The sequence below is a fragment of the Bos grunniens genome, chromosome 14 (genome assembly GCF_055505025.1).
Source record: "Bos grunniens cultivar Pamir isolate PY7600 chromosome 14, Bosgru_T2T1.0, whole genome shotgun sequence".
Taxonomy (NCBI): domain Eukaryota; kingdom Metazoa; phylum Chordata; class Mammalia; order Artiodactyla; family Bovidae; genus Bos; species Bos grunniens.
The window spans coordinates 39,125,439-39,152,232 of NC_141178.1; the positions used below are offsets into that span (position 1 = coordinate 39,125,439).

The 26,794-nt window shown below is 39.0% G+C and overlaps 1 protein-coding gene across 3 annotated transcripts in view; it reads left to right on the plus strand.

Moving 5' to 3' along the window:
* Nucleotides 1–26,794, plus strand: part of MRPS28 (mitochondrial ribosomal protein S28) — a 102,226-nt gene that overhangs the window by 11,165 nt on the left and 64,267 nt on the right. For 2 of the 3 annotated variants that reach the window (XR_015140224.1, XM_086335413.1), the window contains exon 2: nucleotides 4,464–4,645. The exons of the other annotated variant lie outside the window; for it this stretch is intronic. Coding sequence is in view for 1 of the 2 variants with exons in the window: in XM_086335413.1 (XP_086191539.1) it covers nucleotides 4,464–4,645 (182 nt within the window). In the remaining variant the exon portion in view is untranslated. The remainder of the gene's footprint in view (nucleotides 1–4,463; nucleotides 4,646–26,794) is intronic. 3 annotated transcript variants of the gene reach the window in all.

Sequence of the window (26,794 nt, forward strand, 5' to 3'; positions counted from 1 at the left end):
GGACACCATAACCAACCAGCCAGTACCAGAAAACTCTACAGGTTGTTAGGCTCTGCAGCATTATGATAACCATGCCCATCATGTTGTTGGCTAAGAAGTGCTGACCTGACTCCTGCCACTAAAGAATCTCATTTTCCCATTGAGTTCAGGGAGCTCTTGTTGGCAGCGGTTCTCACTGTTAGTCCTGGCCTATGGAGAACAGCTACCACATGGCTCTCAGAAATGCTGGGACTCCCTTCTCAAAGGTGTTTCTCTTAGTCTTGGTAAAGTATGTATCTTATAGATCCTCCTGGGGCCATAATAAGAGGTGGTGAACAGATCATAAATAATAAATCCATCCTAACGTTATATTCTCTTCTAGCCTTTGAACACCTTTCTCAATGGTATACTAAGGAAGTTCTGGTATTTCAACTTCATCTAGTATAGTCTGTCATTGGGTCCAGGTTTCATTCAGTCCCCCAAGCAAGCTATTAAAAGCCTCTTCCAGCCACTTAAGCTAATATATTGTATCTGAATCTCTGCCTGTGCATGAGTGCTAAGTTGCTTCAGTTGTGTCCGACTCTTTGCAACCCTTTAAACTGTAGCCTGTCAGGTTCCTCTGTCCGTGGGGTTCTCTAGGCAAGAATACTGGAGTGGGTTGCCATGCCCTCCTCCAGGGGATCTTTCCAACCCAGGGATCGAACCTGGGTCTCCTGCATTGCAGGCAGATTCTTTTAACATCTGAACCACCCAGGAAGCCCCAGTGATGACTGGGTCTATAATGAATTGATTAGCTTTTTTTTAAGCTACATTTTAGGGGGTGATGGTCCTACCAGAGGCATATTTTGAGAGCTTTACATGTGGCTATTTATTTAATCCTCATAACAGCCCTGTGAAATAGGCATAATTATTAACCCCCTTTTATATGTGAGTAAACAGTAGCACAGAGAGTCTAAGTATATTGCCCCAACCGCAGAGCAGGTGAGCGGACCGTCAGGACTTGAGCCACACAGTCCAACCTCAGAGCCTTGAGGAGCCTGTGCTCCTACTCCAGGCCTTACCAACTGCTCATGCCTTGCCAGACAGCTGTCATTTTGATTCTTTTCTTTCCTGATGGACTGAGTTACCTGTTGCTGCATAATCAGCTCTCCAGACTTATTTCTCTAGAGCATTTATTTATTTAATTATTTTTTTTAGAGAAGAGAAAAAATGTATTTATTTTGCCAGGGCAATAAACACCTTATTTCTAGGTGTGGTGCATGTGGCCTTTCTGTCAAATGTTCTGTGCTGGACAGAAAATTGCCTTCCCTGACTATATTCTTTTAATTATTCCACTTGTTTTCAGCCTCGCTTCTCATTCCAGCTTTCTATAATTCCTGGCATGATGGAGTCCTGTGCCTTTATGGGATTCTTCAGAATAGATTGGCTTGTTTTCATAGGTTCTTCCTTCTGTGTATTTTTAGCTGCAGTTTCCTTCACTCTCCTTCACTAGTTATCACCCTTCTGCATGCTTTTGGTCCACTAGAAAGTTGTTTAAATTTCTTGCATACTTTTTGTCTCCATTCTGTTCTCTTTAATATTGGCAGTTTGTAATTTTTTTGTTCATTCTTTTACCATCATTGGGCTTCCCTAGGAGCTCAGCTGGTAAAGAATCTGCCTGCAATGCAGGAGACCCTGGTTCAATTCCTGGGTTGAGAAGATCCTCTAGAGAAGGGATAGGCTACCCACTCCATTATTCTTGGGCTTCCCTGAGGGCTCAGCAGGTAAAGAATGTGCCTGCAATGCAGGAGACCCAGGTTTCATCCCTAGGTTGGAAAGATCCCCTGGAGAAGAGAACGGCTGCCCAGTCCAGTATTCTGGCCTGGAGAAGCCTTGGGGTCACAAAGAGTCAGACACAGCTGAGCGACTTTCACTTTCTTTCTTTACCATCTCTGAATGGAATTTCAGAGGGAGGGAGAGAAAAATGTTAAGGTTCCACTGTGCCATCTTGAACCACTACTCCATTAATTTTACTAAAAGAACTTTGTTATAAGCATAGCATTTATTGGTTAGGGTTGAAGAAACTAAAGTTGTTGTAGTGCAGTTAATAGAAGGACATAATTTTTAATTTACCTGTCAGAGAAGACACATGTAAAAATGTTTTTCTTGTTAACTAATATGAAGTAAGGTACAAATACCATTTCATTATTTTTGTTACTGTTTGTGTTAAAAGAGGGAGCTGGGTAGGATTTGTCTTCCCCTTTCAACAGTTTATTACTTTATAAAACCATTTTATATTGTAGAATATTTAAGAATTCCTACTCCTAAACTTGAGAGGTAGCCAACCTTTTCATTAACAAGTGAGAAGACAGATCCAGAGAGGTTAAGTGACAGTCAAGATGTTTAGCTATTTAGTGGCTGAGTTACTCATAGAACCCGATTTCCTGAATATTTATTATTCTGCTGTACTGTTTGCTTCCTTTTAAGTTTTTTAGTCATGTTTGTACTTTCCATCTTTTGAAGCAACTTGTATTTAAAATCACTTTTCAGCCTGTCACATGGTGGTGAGTAGCAGATATGGTATTCATGTGTGAAAGGAGGTGCCTGCACTCACTGCTATCTCGTGCTTCCTCTGATTCCAAGCTGTATGTTAAATATCTTCATATGCATGATAGTTTTATACATATTAATTTATGCATATTCTTTATAGGCTTCCCAGGTGGCTCAGTGGTAAAGAATCCCCCTGCCATTGCAAGAGACACAGGAGATGAGCGTTCGATCCTTAGGTCTAGAAGATCCCCTAGAGAAGAAAATGGCAACTCACTGCAGTAGTCTTGCCTGGAAAATTCTATGGACAGAGGAGCCTGGTGGGCTACAGTCTTTTGGGTCACAAAGAACTGGGCATGGCTGAATGACCACTCATCAATGCACATATGCTTTATATATTAAAAAAATTTAAGTAATACCTCCACCCCCAAAAAATAGATGAAGAAAAAGAAAGAAGTGGGTTGCCATTTCCTTTTCCAGGGGATCTTCCCTACCCAGGGATTGAACCTGTGTCTCCTGCAGTGGCAGGCGAATTCTCTACTAATGAGCCCCAGGGAAGCCCAAAGATGAGTGCTGCTGCCAAGTTGCTTCAGTTGTGTCTGACTCTGTATGACCCCATAGATGGCAGCCCACCAGGCTCCTCCGTCCATGGGATTTTCCAGGCAAGAGTACTGGAGTGGGTTGCCATTGCCTTCTCAGCCAAAGATGAGTAGAAGGCACATAAATCTGTACTCATGGATTTCTGAAAAAGCATGTGTTTGGAAAAAAATTTTTGTAAGTTAAAAAAAAAAAAAAGAAATAATCGCCCTGTATTATATATGCAACCCTACTTCAAATAAATTCAGTATGTAAAACAACTTCTAGAAATGAGTAACACAAAACAGTTAAAGCTGCCTTTCCTTTAAAATTTTATTTTAGGAAAAGAAAATTACAGCATTAAAATATAATGTTAAAATTAAAGTCAGGTCATTAAAAAATATTATGTAACAAGAACTGCTAATTCAGACTACTAATTATATGACCCATAATCATTTTTATCTTAATGTCTATTTAAATTTGTATTAAAACTATAGTCACTTTCATTAACCTGTATTCAAAGGCTTTTTTTTTTTTTTGCAGATAGTCACATAGGAATGAGGACTTCCCTGCTGGCTCAGACAGTAAAGAACACCTGCAGTGAGGGAGACCTGGGTTCGATCCCTGGGTTGGGAAGATTGCCTGGCGGAGAGCATGGCAACCCACTCCAGTATTCTTGCCTGGAGAATTCCGTGGACAGAGGAGTCTGGAGGGCTACAGTTCGTGGGGTCACAAAGAGTCAGACTCGACTGAGTGACTAAGTATAGCAATGAAGCCAGTTACCTTCTTGGATACCCTTCGTGCATACTCCCCTCCTCACCCACTCCTCACCCCAGGCCTGAGGCTTTGTCTAAGGACGGTTCTTACCTGCTCACCTTCCAGATTGCACCCGGGGCCACCACATCTCCACCCAAGCACAGATGCCTGCTTTTCTCTGGCTCTTCAAGGAGGAAAAGAATGAGGAGGAAGCTGAAGAGTGTACCTGACTTTTTAAAGCAAGATTTTATTTCAGTGTTTTTATTATTGCTGCAAAACAAATATACAGCAAATTGACTTTTAAAAACTTCCCCTGTAAGCTATTACTCTATATGTATGTGTGTGAGTTGCTCAGTCGTGTCTGAATCTTTGTGACCGCTCCAGGCTCCTCTGTCCATGAGATTTCCCAGAATACTGGAGTGGGTTGGCATTCCCTTCTCCAGGGGATCTTCCCAACCCAGTGATCGAACCCTGGTCTCCTGCAATGCAGGCAGATTCTTTACCGTCCAAGTCACCAGAGAAGCCAAGAGGTGGTGGCTGCATGGGCACAGAAGCTGTCACTGTGCTTACCATATTATACCTTTGCATTGAATTACATGCGTATCAATGTCTCTTTTCATATTTAGGGCTCTCCGAAAAATGTGGAATCCTTCGCATCTATGCTGAGACATTCTCCTCTTACACAGATGGGACCTGCAAAGGATAAAATAGTCATTGGGCGAATCTTTCATATCGTGGAGAACGATCTTTATATAGATTTTGGCGGCAAGTTTCATTGTGTATGTAAAAGACCGGAAGTGGATGGAGAGTAAGTAGAATCATTTCCAGATGCTTTAAGAGTGTGCATAAAAGTTGAGATATCTCAAAAGTATTGTTGGACTTTAAGTGGTGATTTTTTGAAAAGATAAAAAATAGGATTATTTCTCTTCATCATGCTAGTTAGTCCACATAGGCCAAGTTCACATCATGTTATATTAGTCAAGTTAGGCTAGGCTAGATTCATGTCTTCTCAAAGCAGTGAGATCAGTTTTGGGGAAGATTTGAATGTCCATCCTGATAATAAACCGTTCCACATCATAAAATTAAAACCATCTTTGGAGTAAATAATACATGCTGTTCAACCCATTGTGTGTATAACTTTTGTGCCTCTTCTTTTTCACAGTCTCCATCTGCCTTTCAAGAGAAACCTCTAATTTCTCTTTCTTTATGTTCTTTTCTCTTATTGTACCAAATTCTGATTCTTTATCATATTTTTTTCTTCCTGTTTTGCATCTGCTCTCTGGATTACCATTTTTCCTATTATTTGAACAGAATTCATTCTGTTTATAGTCTTTGTAGATAAAGATAATTGTGAATATAAATATGCCTTATGAAACCCACTAAGTTGGGAGACCTGGGAATAGAATATAAAGAGGGAACAGAGATGCAGACCTAAAACTCTGAGATTGGAAAACGATAGCAAGATGGAAATGAATTTTTTCTATAAATTTTTAATATATACAAATATAAAGAAACATGTATATCACTGGCATTTGCCAGTTTATAATAAATTTGGCTGAGCAGGTAAAATATTCATAATTCAGCAGACTTATATATAAAATGCATCTTTTTATAAAGCTAATACCTGCTGGTCTGGCTTCACATTAGGTCAACTTGTAAGAATAAGGATGGCCAGTTCAACTGGGTGGCATCCATGGTGGCATGATGTAAAAAGCTTATCAGTTGTAGGGAGGAGAAGAAAGAATTTCTTTACATGAAATAAAGCAGTACTTCATTTGCAAATGACTGATATATTTTCTATTAATGAAAAATGATCTGCTCTTGCTCTTGCTAACAGTACCCAAGAGTTTAGGATCTCTTCAGTTTGGCAGGCACTGTTTATAAGGGCTCATAAACAAGACAGATTACCTCTCTGCTTCCATGAAGTTGGGGGAACTTACTCTCTTGGGAGAATGGAGAATAGATAATAAACTAGTGCACAAATCAGTTTTAAAAATTGGTAATTAAATGAGTAAGAAGAGGTAATATGATGACAAGATGTTCAGTGAGTAGAAGATAACAGTAATCAGAGAAGAGCTTTTACCCTTACTTCTATTGCTAAATGTTTAAAATGCCACCAGAATGCTTCTTTTTTAAAAAAAGTGATAAACAATTGATAAGGATCCCAAATTGTTTTGGCTAACTGAATATTCTAATTAGGTAAATTACAGCTTTTTAATAAGTTCTGTAGCTTTTTTTGTTTTAATATTCATTTCTGATTGTTGTTTAAAAGAACAAGTTTTCCGTTTTTGTCCCAAGAAGCGTGTTGTCGTTCAGCTGCCAAGTCATGTCCGACTCTTTGCGACCCCATGCACTGCAGCATGCCAGGCTTCCCTGACCCTCATCATCTCCCAGAGTTTCCCCAGGTTCATATCCATTTAATTGGATAGAGTTATGCAAAAAGGCTTCAGAGATTGTTCTGGGAGAAAAGGGGGCAGTTAGGTCCTATTTCAGAGCAGCTCTGCTTTCACTGTTTTTATATATTACAGTTCTGGTAACATCTTGTTCAAGGTGTTGAAGGGAGTGGTGGAGAGTATTTCTATCATACAAAAAAAGTTTGAAAAACACTTTTAAAAGAAAAATTAAGTCTGGAAAGGCATTGCATTAATAGTAATATTTAGAATATTAAGTATAGTATTTAGGCATGAGTAACAGCGTTGTGATCTACTTTGAGTGAGTTGCAAAGTAGGCATATTATAATTACATTCAGAAATTTTGGCAGTGTGGTTGGGGCCTAACTCTTACAGTACCAGCCCAAAAGTTTTAATCATTTTGTTTTTTATTTTTATATTTTTTAAATATAAATTTATTTATTTTAATTGGAGGCTAATTACTTTACAATATTGTATTGCTTTTGCCATACATCAGCATGAATCCACCATGGATGTACACATGTTCCCCATCCTGAACCTCCCTCCCACCTCCCTCCCCGTACCATCCCTCTGGGTCATCCCAGTGCACCAGCCCCAAGCATCCTGTATCCTGCATCGAACCTGGACTGGTGATTCGTTTCTTATATGATATTATACATGTTTCAATGCCATTCTCCCAAATCCCACCCTCTCCCTCTTCCACAGAATCCAAAAGACTGTTCTATACATCTGTGTCTCTTTTGTTGTCTTGCATACAGGGTTATCGTTACCATCTTTCTAAATTCCATATAAGTGCGTTAGTATACTGTATTGGTGTTTTTCTTTCTGGCTTACTTCACTCTGTATAATAGGCTCCAGTTTCATCCACCTCATTAGAACTGATTCAAATGTATTCTTTTTAATGGCTGAGTAATACTCCATTGTGTATATGTACCACAGCTTTCTCATCCGTTCATCTGCTGATGGACATCTAGGTTGCTTCCATGTCCTGGCTGTTATAAACAGTGCTGTGATGAACATTGGAGTACATGTGTCTCCATTTTGTTTTTTAAACATCAGTTTATGACTTGGAATCAGAAGTCAGATTATAGCAAATCAAAATGACCCTGGCATTAACTTTTTTGGCAGTTATTGAATTAACTGACTTCTTAAATTTAATCAAGATTTTCTTCTGTAAAACCCATTAACCCATACCAGCACTTCAGTTCAATTCAGTTTAGTCGCTCAGTTGTGTCCAACTCTTTGCGACCCCATGAATTGCAGCACGCCAGGCCTCCCTGTCCATCACCAACTCCCGGAGTTCACCCAAACTCATGTCCATTGAGTTGGTGATGCCATCCAACCATCTCATCTTCTGTTGTCCCCTTCTCCTCCTGCCCTCAATCTTTCCCAACATCAGGGTCTTTTCAAATGAGTCAGCTTTCTTGCATCATGTGGCCAAAGTATATTGGGGTTTCAGCTTCAACATCAGTTCTTCCAATGAACACCCAGGATTGATCTCCTTTAGGATGATATCGGCACTTAGACAATTAGAAACTAATAGTTCTGTACCATAACTGGGCATTTTTGCTTCTTTCATTTGAGATATATATTTAGCAAAAGCTAGTTGTGTTTATTCCCAAACCCATTTATATTATTGCTAAATAATTTATTTGATTATTACATAAATTAATAAAAATGAGTTTCGAAAGGGTCTTTGTTCTTATGAAAGCTAATTTTAATGTTTTAGAAAGGCACCATAAGGGAATCTTTTTAAATAAAATTGCTATTGAATTAATTTAAGTAAACTATAAAGATTGGGATGGGGGCAGCAGTTCTTTCTGTCCCTGTGTTAGTTTAAAGTGACTGACTCTGGCAATCCCAGACTTTGCAGTATAGATATTGTTTATTTAAGGAGATCAGTGCAGAGCTCCAGTGAGTGGACCTCTTCTCAGTAAGAAGGCCTGGCCCCCTCTCAGAATATTTGCATTAATTGCTAAGTTAATATCTCTACAGTTTATGTGTATACTTGTTTTATGGAGTCCTCACTTTGACCTGCTTTTCCATGAACCAATCTATGAGTCAGGGGACTTCTACTGTAACTTAAAAATATAAAGCACTTTTCCCTTTAAACAGTTGTGTGTTATTAGTACAGCACACAATTTCACAAAACTTGTCCTATTGTGGATTAAGATCATTTCGTTTCTATATCTGATAATCCTGATAGCCAGTCTTTTTAAAACATATGTTGGCACCTTATGTACATTATCTGATTTGTTCTGCACAAGAAGCATAGGCAGTAGAAGATATTATCCCCATTTTCCAAATGAAAGTAAGTCTCTGGGCATAAACAAGGTGCTGCAGTCACACAGGTGTAATTAACAAGGCAGAGATTAAAGCCTAGGGCTGTGTGTATCCATCACTCAGGAATGTTCTTTCACTTTGCTGTGCTGCTCTCTAAATCCTACAGCATGTAGCTATTAGTACTAAAGTGTTATAGAAACTTCCTTAAAATAGTCTGACATACGAACCAGCTTAATACCAGGGACCTTGAAAGCAGTATGGTAGTGAATCTCTTTAGAGGTCTGTTAAAGACTGGTAGGTAGTCAGTTCTAATATCCTGGTTTATGGTGTCCATGGTACAGTGTGTTTGGGTAGTATTACCACCAATAATCTAATGGCCAGCAGGTCCAGGCTTTGTTTTGGAATGGTTGTGAATCATGATTGTGGTGACTTCTGTAGTCACAGAAACTAGTTAATGTCTGACAATGATAAGTAGCTTAGAGTCAGCATGCCTCTTGTTATTTGGGAATGACATATTTCAAAAAAGTTTATTTTGCAAAGGGTAGAAAGTTGACTCTTTATGTATAATGCAATTTTTAATTGATTCATTTTATAAAATGTGTCATTTGTTTTCTTGAACCTTATTAGACCTAAAGTTGTTTAACTTGTTTGTCTTTGTTTTGATGACCTAAGGTCATAATTATGAACATTAATTTCTGTATTGTATCACAACTTAAATATATAGAATTATTGTTCCTCAGCCACGTAACCCTCTGGTTTTGTAGTTTTTGTGTTTCACCTTTGGGTGTCATGTTTCTTTTTCTATTTGTATTTGTGTCTGCATTTTTAGCTTTCCTAATTTTCTTCTAATATTCTGATGCCTGGGAAATCAGTCATCAAAATTGTGCTTAAAATAAGACAACTAGAGTTTGAGTAAGGACCTCGCAGCCTCTTAAGTAAGTAAAGTGTATGTACTTTAGTAAGCGAATGTCGATGTGTATCTTGACCACTTCTAAGCTCCCCTGCTTAATTCTCACCGAGTTCTATGGAGACTTGATGTCACCAGATAACTAACTTCCTGATCAGTGACATGTAACCAGGTCGGGGTCTGGCCCCTATGTTGACTAACCTGTTCACTGAAGCCCTTGATAGGGATGGTCACATATCAGAAAAGTGTTTGTTGAATCAATCAAGGTACTGAGTGTCTTGGACAGGAGCAGTTGTCGTGGTTGACTCTTTAACACCTCTAGTAGAAAGAGTAGTGAAAATAGGATGGGATTATTGGATCTCAAATACTACTTGAGATGGTGCCAGTTCTTACAGTGAGTGAAGTGAAAGTCACTCAGTCAGGTCTGACTCTGTGATCCCACGGACTGTACAGTCCATGGAATTCTCCAGCCCAGAATACTGGAGTGTAGCCTTTCCCTTCTCCAGGGGATCTTCCCAACCCAAGGATCGAACCCAGGTCTCCCGCATTGCAGGCGGATTCTTTACCAGCTGAGCCACAAGGGAAGCCCTTGTGCAAAGTATTGCTTTATGGCATTGATTAGTTTGGTTGGCTTGGAATGTACCCATAATACATTTTATTAATCTCAAGAACTAAGTTGCTGATTTTATTAACCTTGCTGCTGCTGCTAAGTCGCTTCAGTCGTGTCCGACTCTGTGTGACCCTATAGACGGCAGCCCACCAGGCTCCCCCGTCCCTGGGATTCTCCAGGCAAGAACACTGGAGTGGGTTGCCATTTCCTTTTCCAATGCATGAAAGTGAAAAGTGAAAGTGAAGTCGCTCAGTCATGTCCAACTCTTAGCAACCTCATGGACTGCAGCCTACCAGGCTCCTCTGTCCATGGGATTCTCCAGGCAAGAGTACTGGAGTGGGGTGCCATTGCCTTCTCTGTTTATTAACCTTATTTTTAAACAAATAGGCCATAGTATAATCTTTCACTGAGTCAGCAAATATTTAATGAGCAGCTATTGTGCACCACTTCTTGTTTTATGTTAGTGATGTACAGATGAAAGACAGTCTCAGTGTTCAGGGAATTTGTGATTCAGCTTGGGGATAGGGAGTTTGTGATTCAGCTCGGGATAGAGATGTAAACCAATACACATAGTATCGTGTCAAGTTTTATTTACTGTACCCTAACGGCATGGAGGAGCCTGGTAGGCTGCAGTCCGTGGGGTCGCTAAGAGTCGGACACGACTGAGCAACTTCACTTTCACTTTTCACTTTCATGCATTGGAGAAGGAAATGGCAACCCACTCCAGTGTTCCTGCCTGGAGAATCCCAGGGACGGGGAAGCCTGGTGGGCTGCCATCTATGGGGTCGCACAGAGTTGGACACGACTGAAGCAACTTAGCAGCAGCAGCAACGGCATGGAGAAGAGGGGATCAATGATGGAGTCAGCTTGTGTCAAAGACAGTTTCCCAGAGGAACTAGCAGTTGAACTGAGTTGTAGAGGGGGGATAGGAGATACAAAGTGCAGAAAATGAGAGGGAGCTGTACTTGCCAAAGTTTTCAGTGAGAGAGAACTCAAGTGGCTTAGTTGGCTTAAGTTTAGGAGAAGTGAATTGGGAGATCAGGGACATGGGCAGGAGCCAGATCCTTAAGGACTTTATGTATCATTTTCAAACATTGAGGCTTTACTCTGAAAGTGGTAAAGATATGAAAATATCCTGACAGGTAATAGGGACCACACTGTGTTTCAGTGAGATCATTCTGGCTGTGATGTGGAGTATGTATTAGAAGAATGAAACCAGAGTTAGAGAGGCCAGTAAGGAAGCTTCTGGAAAGAAATAACAAGAATGTGAACTAAATCTGCTGCTACTGCTGCTGCTGCTAAGTCGCTTCAGTCGTATCCAACTCTGTTCGAACCCATAGATGGCAGCCCACCAGGCTCCCCCGTCCCCGGGATTCTCCAGGCAAGAACACTGGAGTGGGTTGCCATTTCCTTCTCCAATGCATGAAAGTGAAAAATGAAAGTGAAGTCACTCAGTCGTGTCTGACTCGTAGCGACCCCATGGACTGCAGCCCACCAGGCTCCTCCATACATGGATTTTCCAGGCAAGAGTACTAGAGTGGGGTGCCATTGCCTTCTCTGTGAATTAAATCTAGGGGTCAGGAAAGGAGATTTTTACTAGTAATTTAGGAGATAGAAGAAACAGGTGTTGGTGACTAATTGTGGCTTGCAAGTCAGAGGGCAAAGCTTCTGATGGTGTTTGATTTTAGACACGAATGAATAGGTAAATAGAAAATTGAGTTGTATTGGGGAAGTGGAGAATTTATATTGATACTTTTGCCTGCTTTAAAAAAAATTTTTTTTAATGTCCATATTTAGATTAGTCTGATTCTCCCTTTCCCACTCGATGGTTATAATACTTCTGATTAGTATCAGTTAAAGAACATTCCTCTTTTTTACTGAAATATCAAATCCTTATGGCTGAACCATGCTTACCTTTTTGGTTAAAGAGCCTTATTCTCTTTTTTATTTCATTAATTTATATTTTTTAAATTAAATTGATTAATTTTAAATAAATTAATTTCATTAATTTATATTTTTATTTTTTTGTGAGAATTGTATACCTTTCTGTCAAATCCTAAGATTCAATTTTATGAGTAAAGTCCATTGATTTATTCATGCTTCATGAAGATTGCATCTCTTAAAGCATTATTTCTACTCACTTCTCTCTTACAACACACAAGATTGACAGCTCTGAAAATCAAAAGGCTTCAAAACAAGCATGATTGGCAGTTCTAAGGTAACTAGCACATGCACTGAATATTATTTGTACTTTTGTTTGACACTGAGGTGTAATAAACAAGCTAATTTTCCAGTCTTTGTTTCTATTTCAGGTTGTGTGATGTATAGGGTCACATAAAGAGTGGAATGGATACTGAATGTTTCAAAAACTAAAGTTTTCAAGGTATATTGGTAGGGGGAAAGAGAAAATAACAATTTAAATTAAGTAGCTCTTTTTATTCCAGAGGCCTTGGTTCACAGTTAAAAAGTAAGCTTGTTTTTAAATAGAATGGTTATTGAAAATCATTCTATTAGGTTTTCTCAACACAGCTTTGATTATTTTTTAGGAAATGGTTAAGAATATATGTAAATTATAAAATAGCTTAGGAATGATCTGAGTTCATGAAACACATGTAATTCCAACTCTGAATAACATTAGACAAAAAAAAAAAAAGACAGGGGACAGGGCTCATAGATACAGAGAATGGATTGGTGGTTGTCAGAGGTTGCAGAGTGGGTGTAATGGAGAAGGTGGTCAAAAGGTACAAATTTCCAGTTATAAAATAAATAAGTCATGGAGATAAAATGTACCACATGGTTACTACAGTTAATAATACTGTGTTGCATATTTGAAAGTTGTTTAGAGAGTAATCTTAAAGGTTCTCATCACAAAAAGTTACATTTGTTACTGTTTATGGTGATGGATGTTAACTGGACTTGTGGAGACCTTTTCACAATATACAGAAATAGTGAATCATTATGTTATACCCCTGAAACTAATATAATAGCAAATGTCAATTGTACCACAATAAAAAATTTTTTTAATGAATAACATTATAGTTTCCCACCCACCTCCCCTCAGGTATATGGTATAGCAGTATTCTTTTATTTTGATTTTTTTGTCTATTGGATTCTATTTTGATTGATATTCAAAATTCATTTACTTTTTGTGGCTTATTCACATACATGCAGCTGTATCAACCCAGAGACTGTGTAAATTTAAATGTCTCGTAAGTTTGCCTTATGTACTTTCTTAGGACTGTAAAGGTTAAAAGTGAATCTGGAAACTCCTTAGGTGGCTACTTGTTAAGGAATGCAAGCAATTAAGTGTTCCCACAAAAGCTTTGAAGTTAATATCCTATTAGGACAACAAGGATAAAAAGTCAAGGCTGCACTTGTACAATTGGTTCAGGCTGTAGTTCTATTGACTTAAAAGTAGATTTTAGAAAAATTAAGTTATCTTAATAGAAATTGTGAATCCTGTTTTAGTTTGTAGAATTTCATATTAATTTAAATTGCCACTTGATAACATCTAGAGACTTTCAGGAACCCAGAATTTCAACATGTCCTTTGTCATTTGTGGTTCATAATACAAGCAATAATAACTAACATTTGTTGAACACTCTGTGCCAGGCACTTTGTTCAGAGATTTGCATGTGCTTTTTTAAACATCTTTTTATTAAGTAGATACTAAAATAGATACTGTTAGAATCCTTATTAAAAAAGCACTGAAGAAATAAAGGCTTACAGAGATTTTAAGTAACTTACCCAAGGACAGCAGCTAGTAAATAAGCAGAGAGGAGAGACTGTTAGCTCTAAGTCCATATTGTTAACCTCTGCTTTATACGTACTCATCAAATGCACTTCCAGGGTGCGCGTGTATGTGTGACTTGCTAATTTTCTCAGCAGATGTTGAATATCTTAATTACAGTGTGCTGAATGCAGTTTAGAAGAACTGTATGATGTCTTTAAGAGGAAAGATGCATATAGCCCAGTAACACAGGAATATATGAATGAATGCCTAAATGAATGATGTGATTAAGCATAGAAGTGTTCAAAGTAGAACTGGAGAAGTAAGAGTTGAAATGGTTTTATGAAAAAAAGAAGGGGGCTCCTCCCGGAGATGAAACTTTGGCTTGAATCTGAAGAGTAGGGGAAGGGGCATTGGAAGATGGATAATGACAGGACAGTGGTGGAGGAGATGGCGTGAGCAATGGCACAGAATTGAGAATAAGCCTGTCTTCTCCATCTGTGTAACACATTACTCAAAAACTTAATGGATTAAGACAATAAACATTTATTATCTCATGCAATTGCTGTGAGTCAGGAATTTATGAGTATCTTTGCTAGACCTTTCTGGCTCAAGGTTATTATGAGCTTCATTTAAGATATTGGCCAGGCTGCAGTCATCTGAAGGCTTAACTAGGGCTGGAGATTTTGCTTCCAAAGTGGCTGCCTCACATGCCTGGCAAGTTAGTGCTGGCTGTGGGCAGGAAGCCTTAGGCCTTACCACATGGACTTCTCCAGGGCTCCTTGAGTGTCCTCACTGCATAACAGTTAGCTGTCCCCTGAGTGAATAAGAGAGACCTTGGAAGTGGTTGTGATGTCCTTTATGACCTAGTCAGACATTGTCACTTCTGCCATATTCTCTTCATTAGAAGTAAGTCAGTAAGCCCAGCCCACACTCAGTGGCTGAGGAGTTAGTCCCCACTTTTAGAGGGAGGTATGAACATAGCATGTGTACATTTTTAAAATCATCATGGGTCAAGAGCCCATGGCTTGGATGAAATTTTAAGGAGTAATGAAATATTTGGGCTTACCAGATGGCTCAGTGCTAAGGAATCTACCTATTAAGCAGGAGACATGGATTCAGTCCTTCCATCAGGAAGATCACCTAGAAAAGGAAATGGCAGCCCATTCCATTATTCTTGCCTGGGAAATCTCATGGACAGAGGAGCCTGGTGGGCAACAGTCCATGGGGTCACAAATAGTTGGACACAAGTTAATGACTAAAATACAACAATGAAATATTTGCTTTACTAGACAGGCAAGGATCCTTACAGAAAACTGAATTTCAAGATGAAAATTTGTGATGGTGGAGATACAAAGGAGCTGAATTTGGGGACTGGTGTTTTTGGATGATACACTGGTAGTGATATGGGAGATGATAGGCAAGGCCAGTTCTGAGACTATCATAGATATCCAGACGGGCTGACTACTAGTTGGACTAGAGCAAGAAAAAATGGGAAAGGAAAGTTAGGAGAGACTGTTCGAAGCAGTTGACTGATAGGTTTTGCTGACTGGTGCCAGCCCAGGTGACTAGAAAGATGGAGGTCACAGCAAAAGGAAAGTTGGATAGAGTTGCTCTTCATAGGGCAGGGCATGGAGCTTGGTTTTAGACATGTGGTTATTCTGTAGATGTTTGGCCATTTGCAGCTGAATTTATGAGAAATTAAGATATAGAAAAACAGTATACCTGAAATTAGCAACTTCATCAGTTCAGTCGGTCAGTCATGTCTGACTCTTTGCAACCCCATAGACTGCAGCACGCCAGGCTTCTCTGTCCATCAGCAACTCCTAGAACTTGCTCAAACTCAAGTCCATCAGGTTGGTGATGCTATCTAACCATCTCATCCTCTGCCATCCACTTCTCCTTTTGCCTTCAATCTTTCCCAGCATCAGAGTCTTTTCCAATGAGTCAGTTCTTCACATCAGACAGCTAAAGTGTTAGAGTTTCAGCTTTAGCATCAGCCCTTCCAATGAATATTCAGGACTGATCTCCTTTAGGATGGACTGATTGGATCTCCTTGCAGTCCAAGGGACTCTCAGGAGTCTTCTCCAACACCACAGTTCCAAAGCATCATTTCTTTGGTGTTCAGCTTTCTTTATAATCCAACTCTCACCACCATACATGACTACTGGAAATACCATAGCTTTGACTATATGGACCTTTATTGGCAAAGTAATGTCTCTGCTTTTCATATTGGGCTCTAAGTTTCTATATCTTCTGTATCAGCAAAAAAACAAAAAACAAAGGCAACAGCATCAGTGCAGCTTTGTGTTTGTGCCACATTAAGCGAGAGTGATTTTTTTCCCCCCAAAAGAAATCTTGCAGTGTTCAGGTTCAGGGATCTCGTTAGAGCTCAGTAGCTTTGTTTCTAAAAGTGAAATAAATGCAAAGGTACAACTAGCAGGTGGGATCCTTTCAGAGGATAACAACCTTGCCAGGTGTATTCAGCATAGGATCATATTGTAGGACTTTAAGCAGAGTTCCAAAAACGCGTTCATTTATTTCTGGTAGAGTCCTTGTTACTTTACCTTTTTTACTCTTAGTCCTCTTGTTCCTCTCTTCCACCTCCTTAGCAGATCTCTTTAGCTCCTTCGTTAGTGAAATTAAGTTCACACATTAGTTTAATCTATATGAAATTGCTACTTTTTAGAGTAAAAAAGTTGAATATCTGAAATATCATATTAATTTAACTTAGTCCTCCCTGGCTTTCCTATTCTCTACTTTAAATTTTCTCTGATATTATCTTTTCTAGAAAATTTGATAAAATTTGAAACATTTTACCCTTCAACTATTCTCTTCCTCCCTGTTTCCCAGATTGCCCTTATTTTCTACATTTTATTTCTTCCGCAGCCCAGCCCACCTGACTCTGCCCTCACCAAGTGCTAACTAAAAGCTCCCTCTTAAATGCATCAGTGGCCTTCTGGCCCTCTGCCCAGTTATCTTTGCTGAAGCTCTCCGTAGTGTTCAGTACTGTCTGTGGACCATTTTCATTCCTGAAATTGTCATATACCTCCTTTTTCTTGGTTCTCCTCCTTTCCTTGTTCTTTTTTTTTTTACATTCCTCTAAAACTGCTTTCTAAAATTTTAGAGAATAAAAATGATAGGAAGGAGATACTCTGATTTTTGGAATGTGTAGGGAAGTTGATAGCAGGGCAAGCGTCAGGAAGAACATGAGTGTGGAGGGCAAAAGGCCTTTGTTCTAATCCTCTGACAATCAGTATGTACAGTAAAAGCTCTTTTACCCCAGAGTTTTAAGCCAACTTTTTCATTCTCCTCTTTCACTTTTATCAAGAGGCTCTTTAGTTCTTCTTTACTGTCTGCCATAACGGTGGAGTTGTGTCCTCTGCATATCTGAGGTTATTGATCTTTCTCCTGGCAATCTTGATTCCAGCTTGTGCTTCATCTAGTCTAGCATTTCGCATGATGTACTCTGCATAGTAGTTAAATAAGCAGGGTGACAATACTCCTTTCCGATTTGGAACCAGTCTGTTCTTCCATGTCCAGTTCTAACTGTTGCTTCTTGTCCTGCATACAGATTTCTCAGGGGGCAGGTGAGGTAGTCTGGTATTCCCGTCTCTTGAAGAATTTTCCATGGTTTGTTGTGATCCACACAGTCAAAGGCTTTGGCATAGTCAATAAAGCAGAAGTAGATGTTTTTCTGGAACGCTCTTGCTTTTTCAGTGATCCAACGGATGTTGGCAATTTGATCTCTGGTTTCTCTGCCTTTTCTAAATCCAGCTTGAACATCTGGAAGTTCACTGTTCACGTACTGTTGAAACTTGGCTTGGAGAATTTTGAGCATTATTTTGCTAGCTTCTGAGATGAACGCAATTGTGCAGTAGTTTGAACATTTTTTGGCGTTGCCTTTCTTTGGGATTGGAATGAAAACTGACCTTTTCCAGTCCTGTGGCCACTGCTGAGTTTTTCAAATTTGCTGGCATATTGAGTGCAGCACTTTCACAGCATCATCTTTTAGGATTTGAAATAGCTCAACTGGAATTCCCATCACCTCCACTAGCTTTGTTCATAATGATGCTTCCTAAGGCCCACTTGACTTTGCATTCCAGGATGTCTGGCTCTAGGTGAGTGATCACACCATTGTGGTTATCTGAGTCATGAAGATCTGTTTTGTACAGTTCTTCTGTGTATTCTTGCCATCTCTTCTTAATATTTTCTGCTCCTGTTAGGTCCATAGCATTTCTGTCCTTTATTGTACTCATCTTTGCATGAAATGTTCTCTTGGTATCTCTGATTTTCTTGAAGAGATCTCTAGTCTTTTCCATTTTGTTGTTTTCCTCTATTTCTTTGCATTGATCGCTGAGGAAGGCTTTCTTATCTCTCCATGCTATTTTTTGGAACTCTGCATTCAAATGGGTATATCTTTCCTTTTCTCCTTTGCTTTTCACTTTTCTTCTTTTCTCAGCTACTTGTAAGGGCTCCTCAGACAACCATTTTGCCTTTTTGTATTTCTTTTTCTTGGGAATGGTCTTGATACCTGCCTCCTGTACAACGTCACGAACCTCCATCCATTGTTCTTCAGGCACTGTGTCTATCAGATCTAATCCCTTAAATCTATTTCTCACTTCCACTGTATAATCATAAGGGATTTGATTTAGGTCATACCTGCATGGTCTAGTGGTTTTCCCTTCTTTCTTCAGTTTAAGTCTGTATTTTGCAATAAGGAGTTTATGATCTGAGCCACAGTCAGCTCCTGGTCTTGTTTTTGCTTATTGTATAGAGCTTCTCCATCTTTGGCTGCAAAGAATATAATCAATCTGATTTCAGTTGGTTATTGACCATCTGGTGATGTCTATGTGGCAGAAAGTGAAGAACAACTAAAGAGCCTCTTGATGAAAGTGAAAGAGGAGAGTTAAAAAGTTGGCTTAAACTCAGCATTCAGAAAACTGAGATGATGGCATCCAGTCCCATTGCTTCATGGCAAATAGATAGGGAAACAATGGAAACAGTGAGAGACTTTATTTTTTGGGTTCCAAAATCACTGCTGATGGTGACTGCAGCCTTGAAATTAAAAGATGCTTGCTCCTTGGAAGGAAAGCTATGACCCACCTAGACAGCATATTAAACAGCAAAGACGTTACTTTGCCAACAAAGGTCCATCTAGTCAAAGCTCTGATTTTTCCAGTAGTCATGTATGGATGTGAGAGTTAGACGATAAAGAAAGCTGAGCGCCGAAGAACTGATGCTTTCGAACTGTTGGTAAGGCTCTTGTATGTCCCTTGTACTGCAAGGAGATCCAACCAGTCCATCCTAAAGGAAATCAGGCTGAATATTTAGGACTGATTGGAAGGACTGATGCTAAAGCTGAAACTCCAATACTTTGGCCACCTCATGCGAAGAACTTATTTACTCGAAAAAACCCTGATGCTGAGAAAGATTAAGGGCACGAGGAGAAGGGGACGACAGAGGATGAGATGGTTGGATCGCATCACCCACTCAACGGACATGGGTTTGAGCAAGCTCTCGGAGTTGGTGATGGACAGGGAAGCCTGGCATGCTGAAGTCCATGGGATCGAGAAGAGTCTGACATGACTGAGTGATTGAACTGAACTGAACCCCAGAATTTAAGCCTAGGTTAATTTAGCCAGGCATGCTCACTCTCTCAGTCGTGTCTGACTTTTGTCACCCCATGGACTGTAGCCCACCAGGCTCCTCTGTCCATGGGGTTTTCCAGGAAAGAACACTGGAGGGGTTGCCATTTCCTCCTCCAGAGGTTCTTCCCAACCCAGGGATGGAACCTGTGGCTCCTAAATTGGCAGATAGATTCTTTCCCACTCTGACACCTGGGAAGCTCTACTTTAACCAAGAGAATTGTTCAAAAAGCAGTGAATTGGAGCTCTCCTATTTTAAAAAATCCCAGCATTATAATAATTGAAAAATACTTTAAAAGACTATAGTGCTCATTGTGTTCCACTCTTTGCGATTGCAAGTACTGTAGCCCCACCAGACTCTTTTGTCCATGGGATTTTTCAGGCAAGAATACCAGAGTGGGTTGTCATTTCCTCCTCCAGGGAATCTTCCTGACTCAGGGGTTGAACCCATGTCTTCTGCATCTCTTGCATGGGCAGGTGGATTCTTTACCACTGAGCTCCTGGGAAGCCCTCTTAAAAGCCTATAAATGACACTATAAATATATCAGTTTATATGTATTACTTCTTCTTTCATTTGGTAAATTCAGGTTCACCATAGTCCTGTACTTGAAAATATGATGCTTTGCTTTTCACTTGTTTTAATTTTTAAGAACAGATTTTTTTCCATAAGTATACTACAGTTAGATTTCCTCTAAAATTTTATTTCAGAACCTTAATTTTGGACCTAAAATAGAATACTTTGTGTTCCTTTTAAAAATGCAAATTAGCTATGAAATAGGTATAATTAGACCCTTAATTAGTACTGATTGAGCATATTATAATTTTCATGTGGATTTTATGCTGTTGCCTGTGTCATTTTTTAATTTATTAAGCAAATGATTCTTTCCTTGATGTATTTTCCTTGAAGGCATTTAAAATATACAGTCCTTCTTTGAAAATGTGGTTATCGAGTATTTGTTATGATAAGTAGTGGAGAGAGCTATCCGTCTTCCAAAGTGGAATATATGATTGAAAGTTATCTGGCTTCCAAAATACGTTGCTGTGAAGGTATGTATTTTGAGACTTAACATTTTTACTTGAGTTAACATCACCTCAAAACTTCTATTTTACTCACCATCATTTAGTTTCAGCCTTCACCTTTTTTTTTTATTTACTGGAAAGACATATGCCAAACTATTTTTGAATGTTAACAGCTAAACATAAACTCTTAAAGTCTCAATCTGTTCCAGAAACTAAATATCTTTTCCTAATTGCAACTGGAAATATTTTAGCTTGCCTATTTCTTGAATGTAATTTATTTAGAAACTTTAATTTTGAATTTTGCTTGTTTTCCAAATACTATACCTTCAGCATGAATTTTTTTTGAAGTTGGTATCATTTATTTCACCAAAGAAAACTTTCTGGAGTTTGAAGGAAAATGTTCCCAAAGTGGTACCTAAAGCTGAGTATATGCTAGTTTGATATAAATTCTAGGTATGTAACTGATGGTGATGATGACATTGATGATTGCTAACAGCAGCAGCCACTTCCTAACTTTAGCACTGGCTTATGAAATCTCTCTTTTGGCAAAAATAATTTAAGAATATCTGGTATAGTACCTTGTAGATGTTCACCATAAACAGTCATTGCTTACCTTTTTGTTAGACAAGAGTCACAAAAGCATTTAGCTCACATTAGGTATTGCAAGTTTGGGTTGGTATATACTGTTATTGGGCTTCCTAAGTGGCACAGTGGCAAAGAATATGCCTACCAATGCTGGAGCCGCAGGAGATGCAGGTTCGATTGTTTCCTGGGTTGGGAAGATCCCCTGGAGGAGGAAATGGCAACCCACTCCAGTATTCTTGCCTAGAAAATCACATGGACAGAGGAACCTGATGGGCTACAGTCCATGGGGTTGCAAAGAGTCAGACATGACTTACCACACATGTACACACGATACACTATTATTAGTTCCCTTTTTGTATTATAAAGGAACAAAATTGCCTTCAGTGATGAGTGCTATGTATTCCTGTTTCAATAAAGAAGTGAGATCATCCTAATTTTAAGCAGAAAAATGAAATTAATGTTGAATTAATGAGAATTTATTATTTTCCAGAATGAAAATTAGGGTGTATCTGTTCTTGTCTTCATAGTTGTCTAACATTATCATAATCATTATAGCCAGCAGTTACTAGCTTTAGCTCTTACTGCATAGAGTCACTTTACTTAGCATCGTAGTGGTTTAGGTCCAGTGGCGCTGAAATAAGAATTCCTGAACTTGAATCCTGCCTCTTCAACTTACTAATTGTGTAATCTTGGTCAAGGTGATTAACTTCATGGACCCTCAGTTTTGTTGCCTTTAAAATGGATGAATGAGATGATTAGTCCAGTTGGTTTGGGTGAGAATTAAATAAGGTTGTCATCATCCTCATGAACAGCTGACATTACCTTTTCTACAGGTCAAACAGATAACGATACTTTACATACATATCTTAACTCTCATATTTACAGAGGAAGAAAGTGAGCCTCACAGAATTAAGTGACTTTCCAAATCATTTAGGTTTATCAGTTATACTTAGCAGAAACCTTACAAACTTGTGGATTAAACAAATAAGAGACTTACTTTTCTTGCATAAGAATCCTGGATGCTGGTGGTTTCTGGGGTGGCTTCAGCTGTTTGACATTAGCGTCGCCTTCTTCTTGCATCACAGGTACAGAAAGGCTGCTGATTCCCCTGGGCTACATGTCTTGTGTTCAAGAGAGGAAGAGAGTCGGGGAGGGTAGAGTCAGTTTCTCTGCCTCTTTTATCAGGAAAACAAAATCTTTCTTAGCAGTCTCTTCTAGATTTCAGCCTACCTTTCCCTGGTGGCTCAGATGCTAAAGCATCTGCCTGTAATGTGGGAGACCCAGGTTTGATCCCTGGGTCAGGAAGATCCCCTGGAGAAGGAAATGGCAACCCACTCCAGTATTCTTGCCTGGAAAATTCTGTGGGTTGAGGAGCCTGGTAGGTTACAGTCCATGGGGTCGCAAAGAGTCGGACACGACTGAGCGACTTCACTTTTCCTTGATCAAACCTCATGGCTCCTCCCTAACTGCAGAGAAAACTCTGAAAACCAGCGTTTAATCTTTTCACTGTGATGTGCTGCAAGGGAATAGGGGAGGGGAATTACTCTTATCTAGCCAGAGGGCCAGGCACCTTTGCCTGTGCATGCTAAGTCACTTCAGTCATGTCCAACTCTTTGCGACCCCATGGACTGTGGCCCACCAGGCTTCTCTGTGCATGGGATTTCCCAGGGAAGAATACTGGAGTGGGTTGCCATGCCCTCCTCCAGAGGATCTTCCTGAAGGTCCAACAGCTGTTCAGTGGCAGAGCTGGGATTCTAAACCAGGTGTATGTGTGTATGTGCTCAGTCGCATCTGACTCTCTGCCAACTCATTGACTGTAGACCACCAGGCTCCTCTGTTCATGGGATTCTCCAGTCAAGAATACTGGAATGGATTGCCATGCCCTCCTCCAGGGGATCTTCCCAACCCAGGAAAAAAACCTGCAGCTCCTACAGCTCCTGCAGGGGGATTCTTTACCACTGAGCCACCAGGGAAGCACCTAATCCAGCTGTGTCTTGCTCCAAAGCTTATTTCTCCAGTTCTGCCTCTAAGAATTAAGACATCCTCACAAACAATTTGAAGAACCATTTTCCAACATCTGTATACAGGCACAGTTTTTCTTCTCGAAATTTTGTGTTTTTCAGAATAAAAATTACTTACCTTTTTAGGCTGGCTGAATTTTGAAGGTATGAATTATTTGTCCCTCCCTATTTTCAAATAAAACATAAACCAAAAATTAATGATTGAGTGCTTTTCTATTAGATATGATTACCAAGTTATGTTTATTTCAGGGAATTTCTGATAACATTTTTCAACTTTCTGTAGTAAAAAAACACCCATAATATTCAATACATCATTAACATAATAAGGTTTTGCCTCTTTCCGTTCTAATTATTATGTTTTAACTCATGGTAAATGAGTTTGTTCTGTGCTCATTTCCTAAGGGGTGGTTATCCACTGATTTCATTTTCTGGAATGAAATTATGTCACAATTCTTGGAAACTGCATATTTATTTATTTGTTTTGTTTTTTCAGAGATGGGGGTGGGATGAATAGTGGGTGAAATGAAGGTCATAATCCTAATTCTTGATTCAGCCCTCAAATACATAACCATAGCTTACTCTCTTATTTTGTCTTTTTAATATTTGAGATAAGTTGCATTGAATTTTGTAGAGATAAAAGGATAAGGTGCAGTAGTATTTTGAGCCAGGCAGCATTATTCACATTTTGTAGGCAAGGAGACTAAGCCTAGAGAAGTAAGGCGACTTCTGCAATCAGTGAACTAGTACACAGTAGGGTTTGGGTTGGAGCCCAACCTGTTGCACGATGTGTTGGGAGGATAGAATCCTTAGCAGTCTGTTCACTTAGAACAGATCATTCCATTTCTTTTAAAATATTTAATAACATGTTTATCAAATAAAAAATACCTCTGCATGCATATATGCTAAGTCGTTTCAGTCACATCTGACTCTTTGTGACCTTATGGACTGTAGCCTGCCAGGCTCCTCTGTCCGCTGGATTCTCCAGACGAGAATACTGGAGTGCGTTGCCATGCCCTCTTCCAGGAAGAAAATGCCTCTAGGTATCACTTTTTACATTTGAACATTTTTGTTGCAGTAAGCTTTTGTGAAATAATAAAGAAACATTATTAAGTATAAACCATAGTTTGTCCTTTTGATTTCTGTCATTGGGCAATTAAACAGTATTTTTATTATTAAAAAAGGAAAGTAGAAAAAAGTGTACATCTATCATTGTAAATATCCAATACTGTGTCCTTCTACACTGAAAATTGATAGCTTATTGGTCTTTCCCATTTTTCTGTATACTCTTGTTTAAGTATACTCTTTAAGTATACTTCTGTATACTCTTGTTTAAAAATATGCTACTGACCAAACCAAATTCAGTTGAATCTGTTGGTTCCTTCATTTTAGATTAAAGCTTTAATTCATTTATTTATTCTATATATTGATCACTGCAGTGTCAAAGCTAATTATCTCCATTGATCATGCCAAACTACTAAAATTGCACTTACATTGGAATTTCTATTGTTAATTTTTTCTTTTTGTTTCAACTTACGAAAGTAATGCAGTCTCATAAAAAAGCTATGGGAAATTCCCAAGTAGGAAAATTTGAAAAATTCTTAGGTTCAATTCTTTAACTATGTATGGTGATGAGTGTTAACTAGACTTAACAGTGCTGATCAGTTCACAATATATACAAATATTGAAACATAATGTTGTTCAAGCTGAAACTAATATGTTATGAAAAGTGTAAGTGAAGTTGCTTAGTTGTGTCCGACTGTGACCCCATGGACTGTAGCCTACCAGGTTTCTCCATCCATGGGATTTTCCAGGCAAGAGGACCAGAGTGGGTTGCCATTTCCTTCTCCAGGGGATCTTCCTGACCCAGGGATCAAACCCAGGCTTCCCACATTGTAGCCAGATGCTTTACCCTCTGAGCCACCAGGGAAGCCCGAATACAATGTTATATTGTCAGTTATACCTCAAAAAATATATAATACATGAAAATATATATATATAATATGTTATATGGTCAGTTATACCTCAAAAAAAAACCAACCAAAAAACTGCTAAACTGACAGGCACAACAACAACAACAACAAAAAACACTTCATAGGTCCGCCAGTCATTTTGGTGAATTTCCTTTCAGTCTTCTCATTAGATACAGGTTTTCATCTTATTTGTATATGGTTTTAATCTCCCGGTATAATTTTGAATCACAAGTTTCTCACTTAATTTTGTAGTACAGCCTTTTTCATTATGAAGAATGCTTTATATATCACCTAATATAGCACAGTTTCTTTAAGCAGTCCTGTTTATTAGACATGTAGGTTGTTTCTGCTGTTTTAACTCTTGTAAGTGGCCCAACTGTGAACATCTTTGAGGGTAAGACTTCTAGGACTATTTCCTGAAGAAAGATTAATGGAAATAAGTTGACCTTTCTTGGTAGTTCAGACTGTAAAGAATCTGCTTGCAGTGCAGGAGACCCGGGTTCAAGCCCTGGGTTGGGAAGATCCCCTGGAGAAGGGAATGGCAACCCATTCTAGTGTTCCTGTCTGGAAAATCCGATGGACAGAGGAGACTGGTGGGCTACAGTCCGTGGGGTCACAAGCATTGGACAGGACTGAGTGACTAACACACACACAAAGCTTATTAATATTTTTCAGGCTTATGCAAACCGATTGAACATTTCATAGGTTTATTTATTAATAGTATTTCTTTTTTTTGGTAAATTGTCAGTTTCTTTGCTGAGCTAATTTATCTTTTTGAGATTGTAGTGTCTTCCTGACCTATGTATATGATGAGTGTTAGATATAATTAATGTTCATCTTTTTTATCATTTTATTACAGAAATAATTCAAGCTTATTGCAAAATACAATAAATTCAAGTAAATTAGCAGAAATAAACAGAGATCATCTAGTAAAAAAATAATGTAAAAAAAGCTCTTAACAAAAAATCTTATTTTTGAGTACTATTTTATAACTGCTTCCCGGGTAGGTCCATGGTCAGGAATATGCCTGCCAGTGCAGGAGACATGGGTTCCTTGGGTTGGGAAAATCCCCTAGAGAAGGGAATGGCAATCCACTCCAGTATTCTTGCCTGGGAAATCCCGTGGACAGAGGAGCCTGTCACACTGTGGGGTCGCAAAAGAGTCGAACATAACTTAGCCTCTAAAACAACAACAATTTTATAACTAGGTTTTCCCTCCAAATAGTTAGATATCTAGGTATGTCATCAAGAAAATTGTTAAAGACCATATAGTGTGTGTGTGTGTGTATATATATATATATACACATAGTGGGCATTCCTAGTGGCTCAGACAGTAAAGAAACTACTGCAATGCAGGAGACCTGGGTTTGATCCCTGGGTGAGGAAGATCCCCTGTAGAATACTACTCATTCCAATATTCTTACCTGGAGAGTCCCATAGACAGAGGAGCCTGGTGGGCTACAGTCCATGGGTCACAAAGAGTCGGACACGACTGAGCGACTAACTTTCACTTTCCATGTAGCATTCCATTACTAAACTATTGATATTATTGACATTTCCAGTTTTCAGTACTTTTATAAACACTTCAGAGATAATTCTCTGCATGAATCTTGGTATGATTATCTGACTATTTCCTTGAAGTAAATTCTTTGGAATGGGAAGACTGGAAAGGATGTATATTTCCTAAAAATTTACACATACTTTCCATTTGCCACAAAGAGACTTATTTGTCCCTAACACTGGTTGTTATATCATTTTATCTTTCATGTAGTC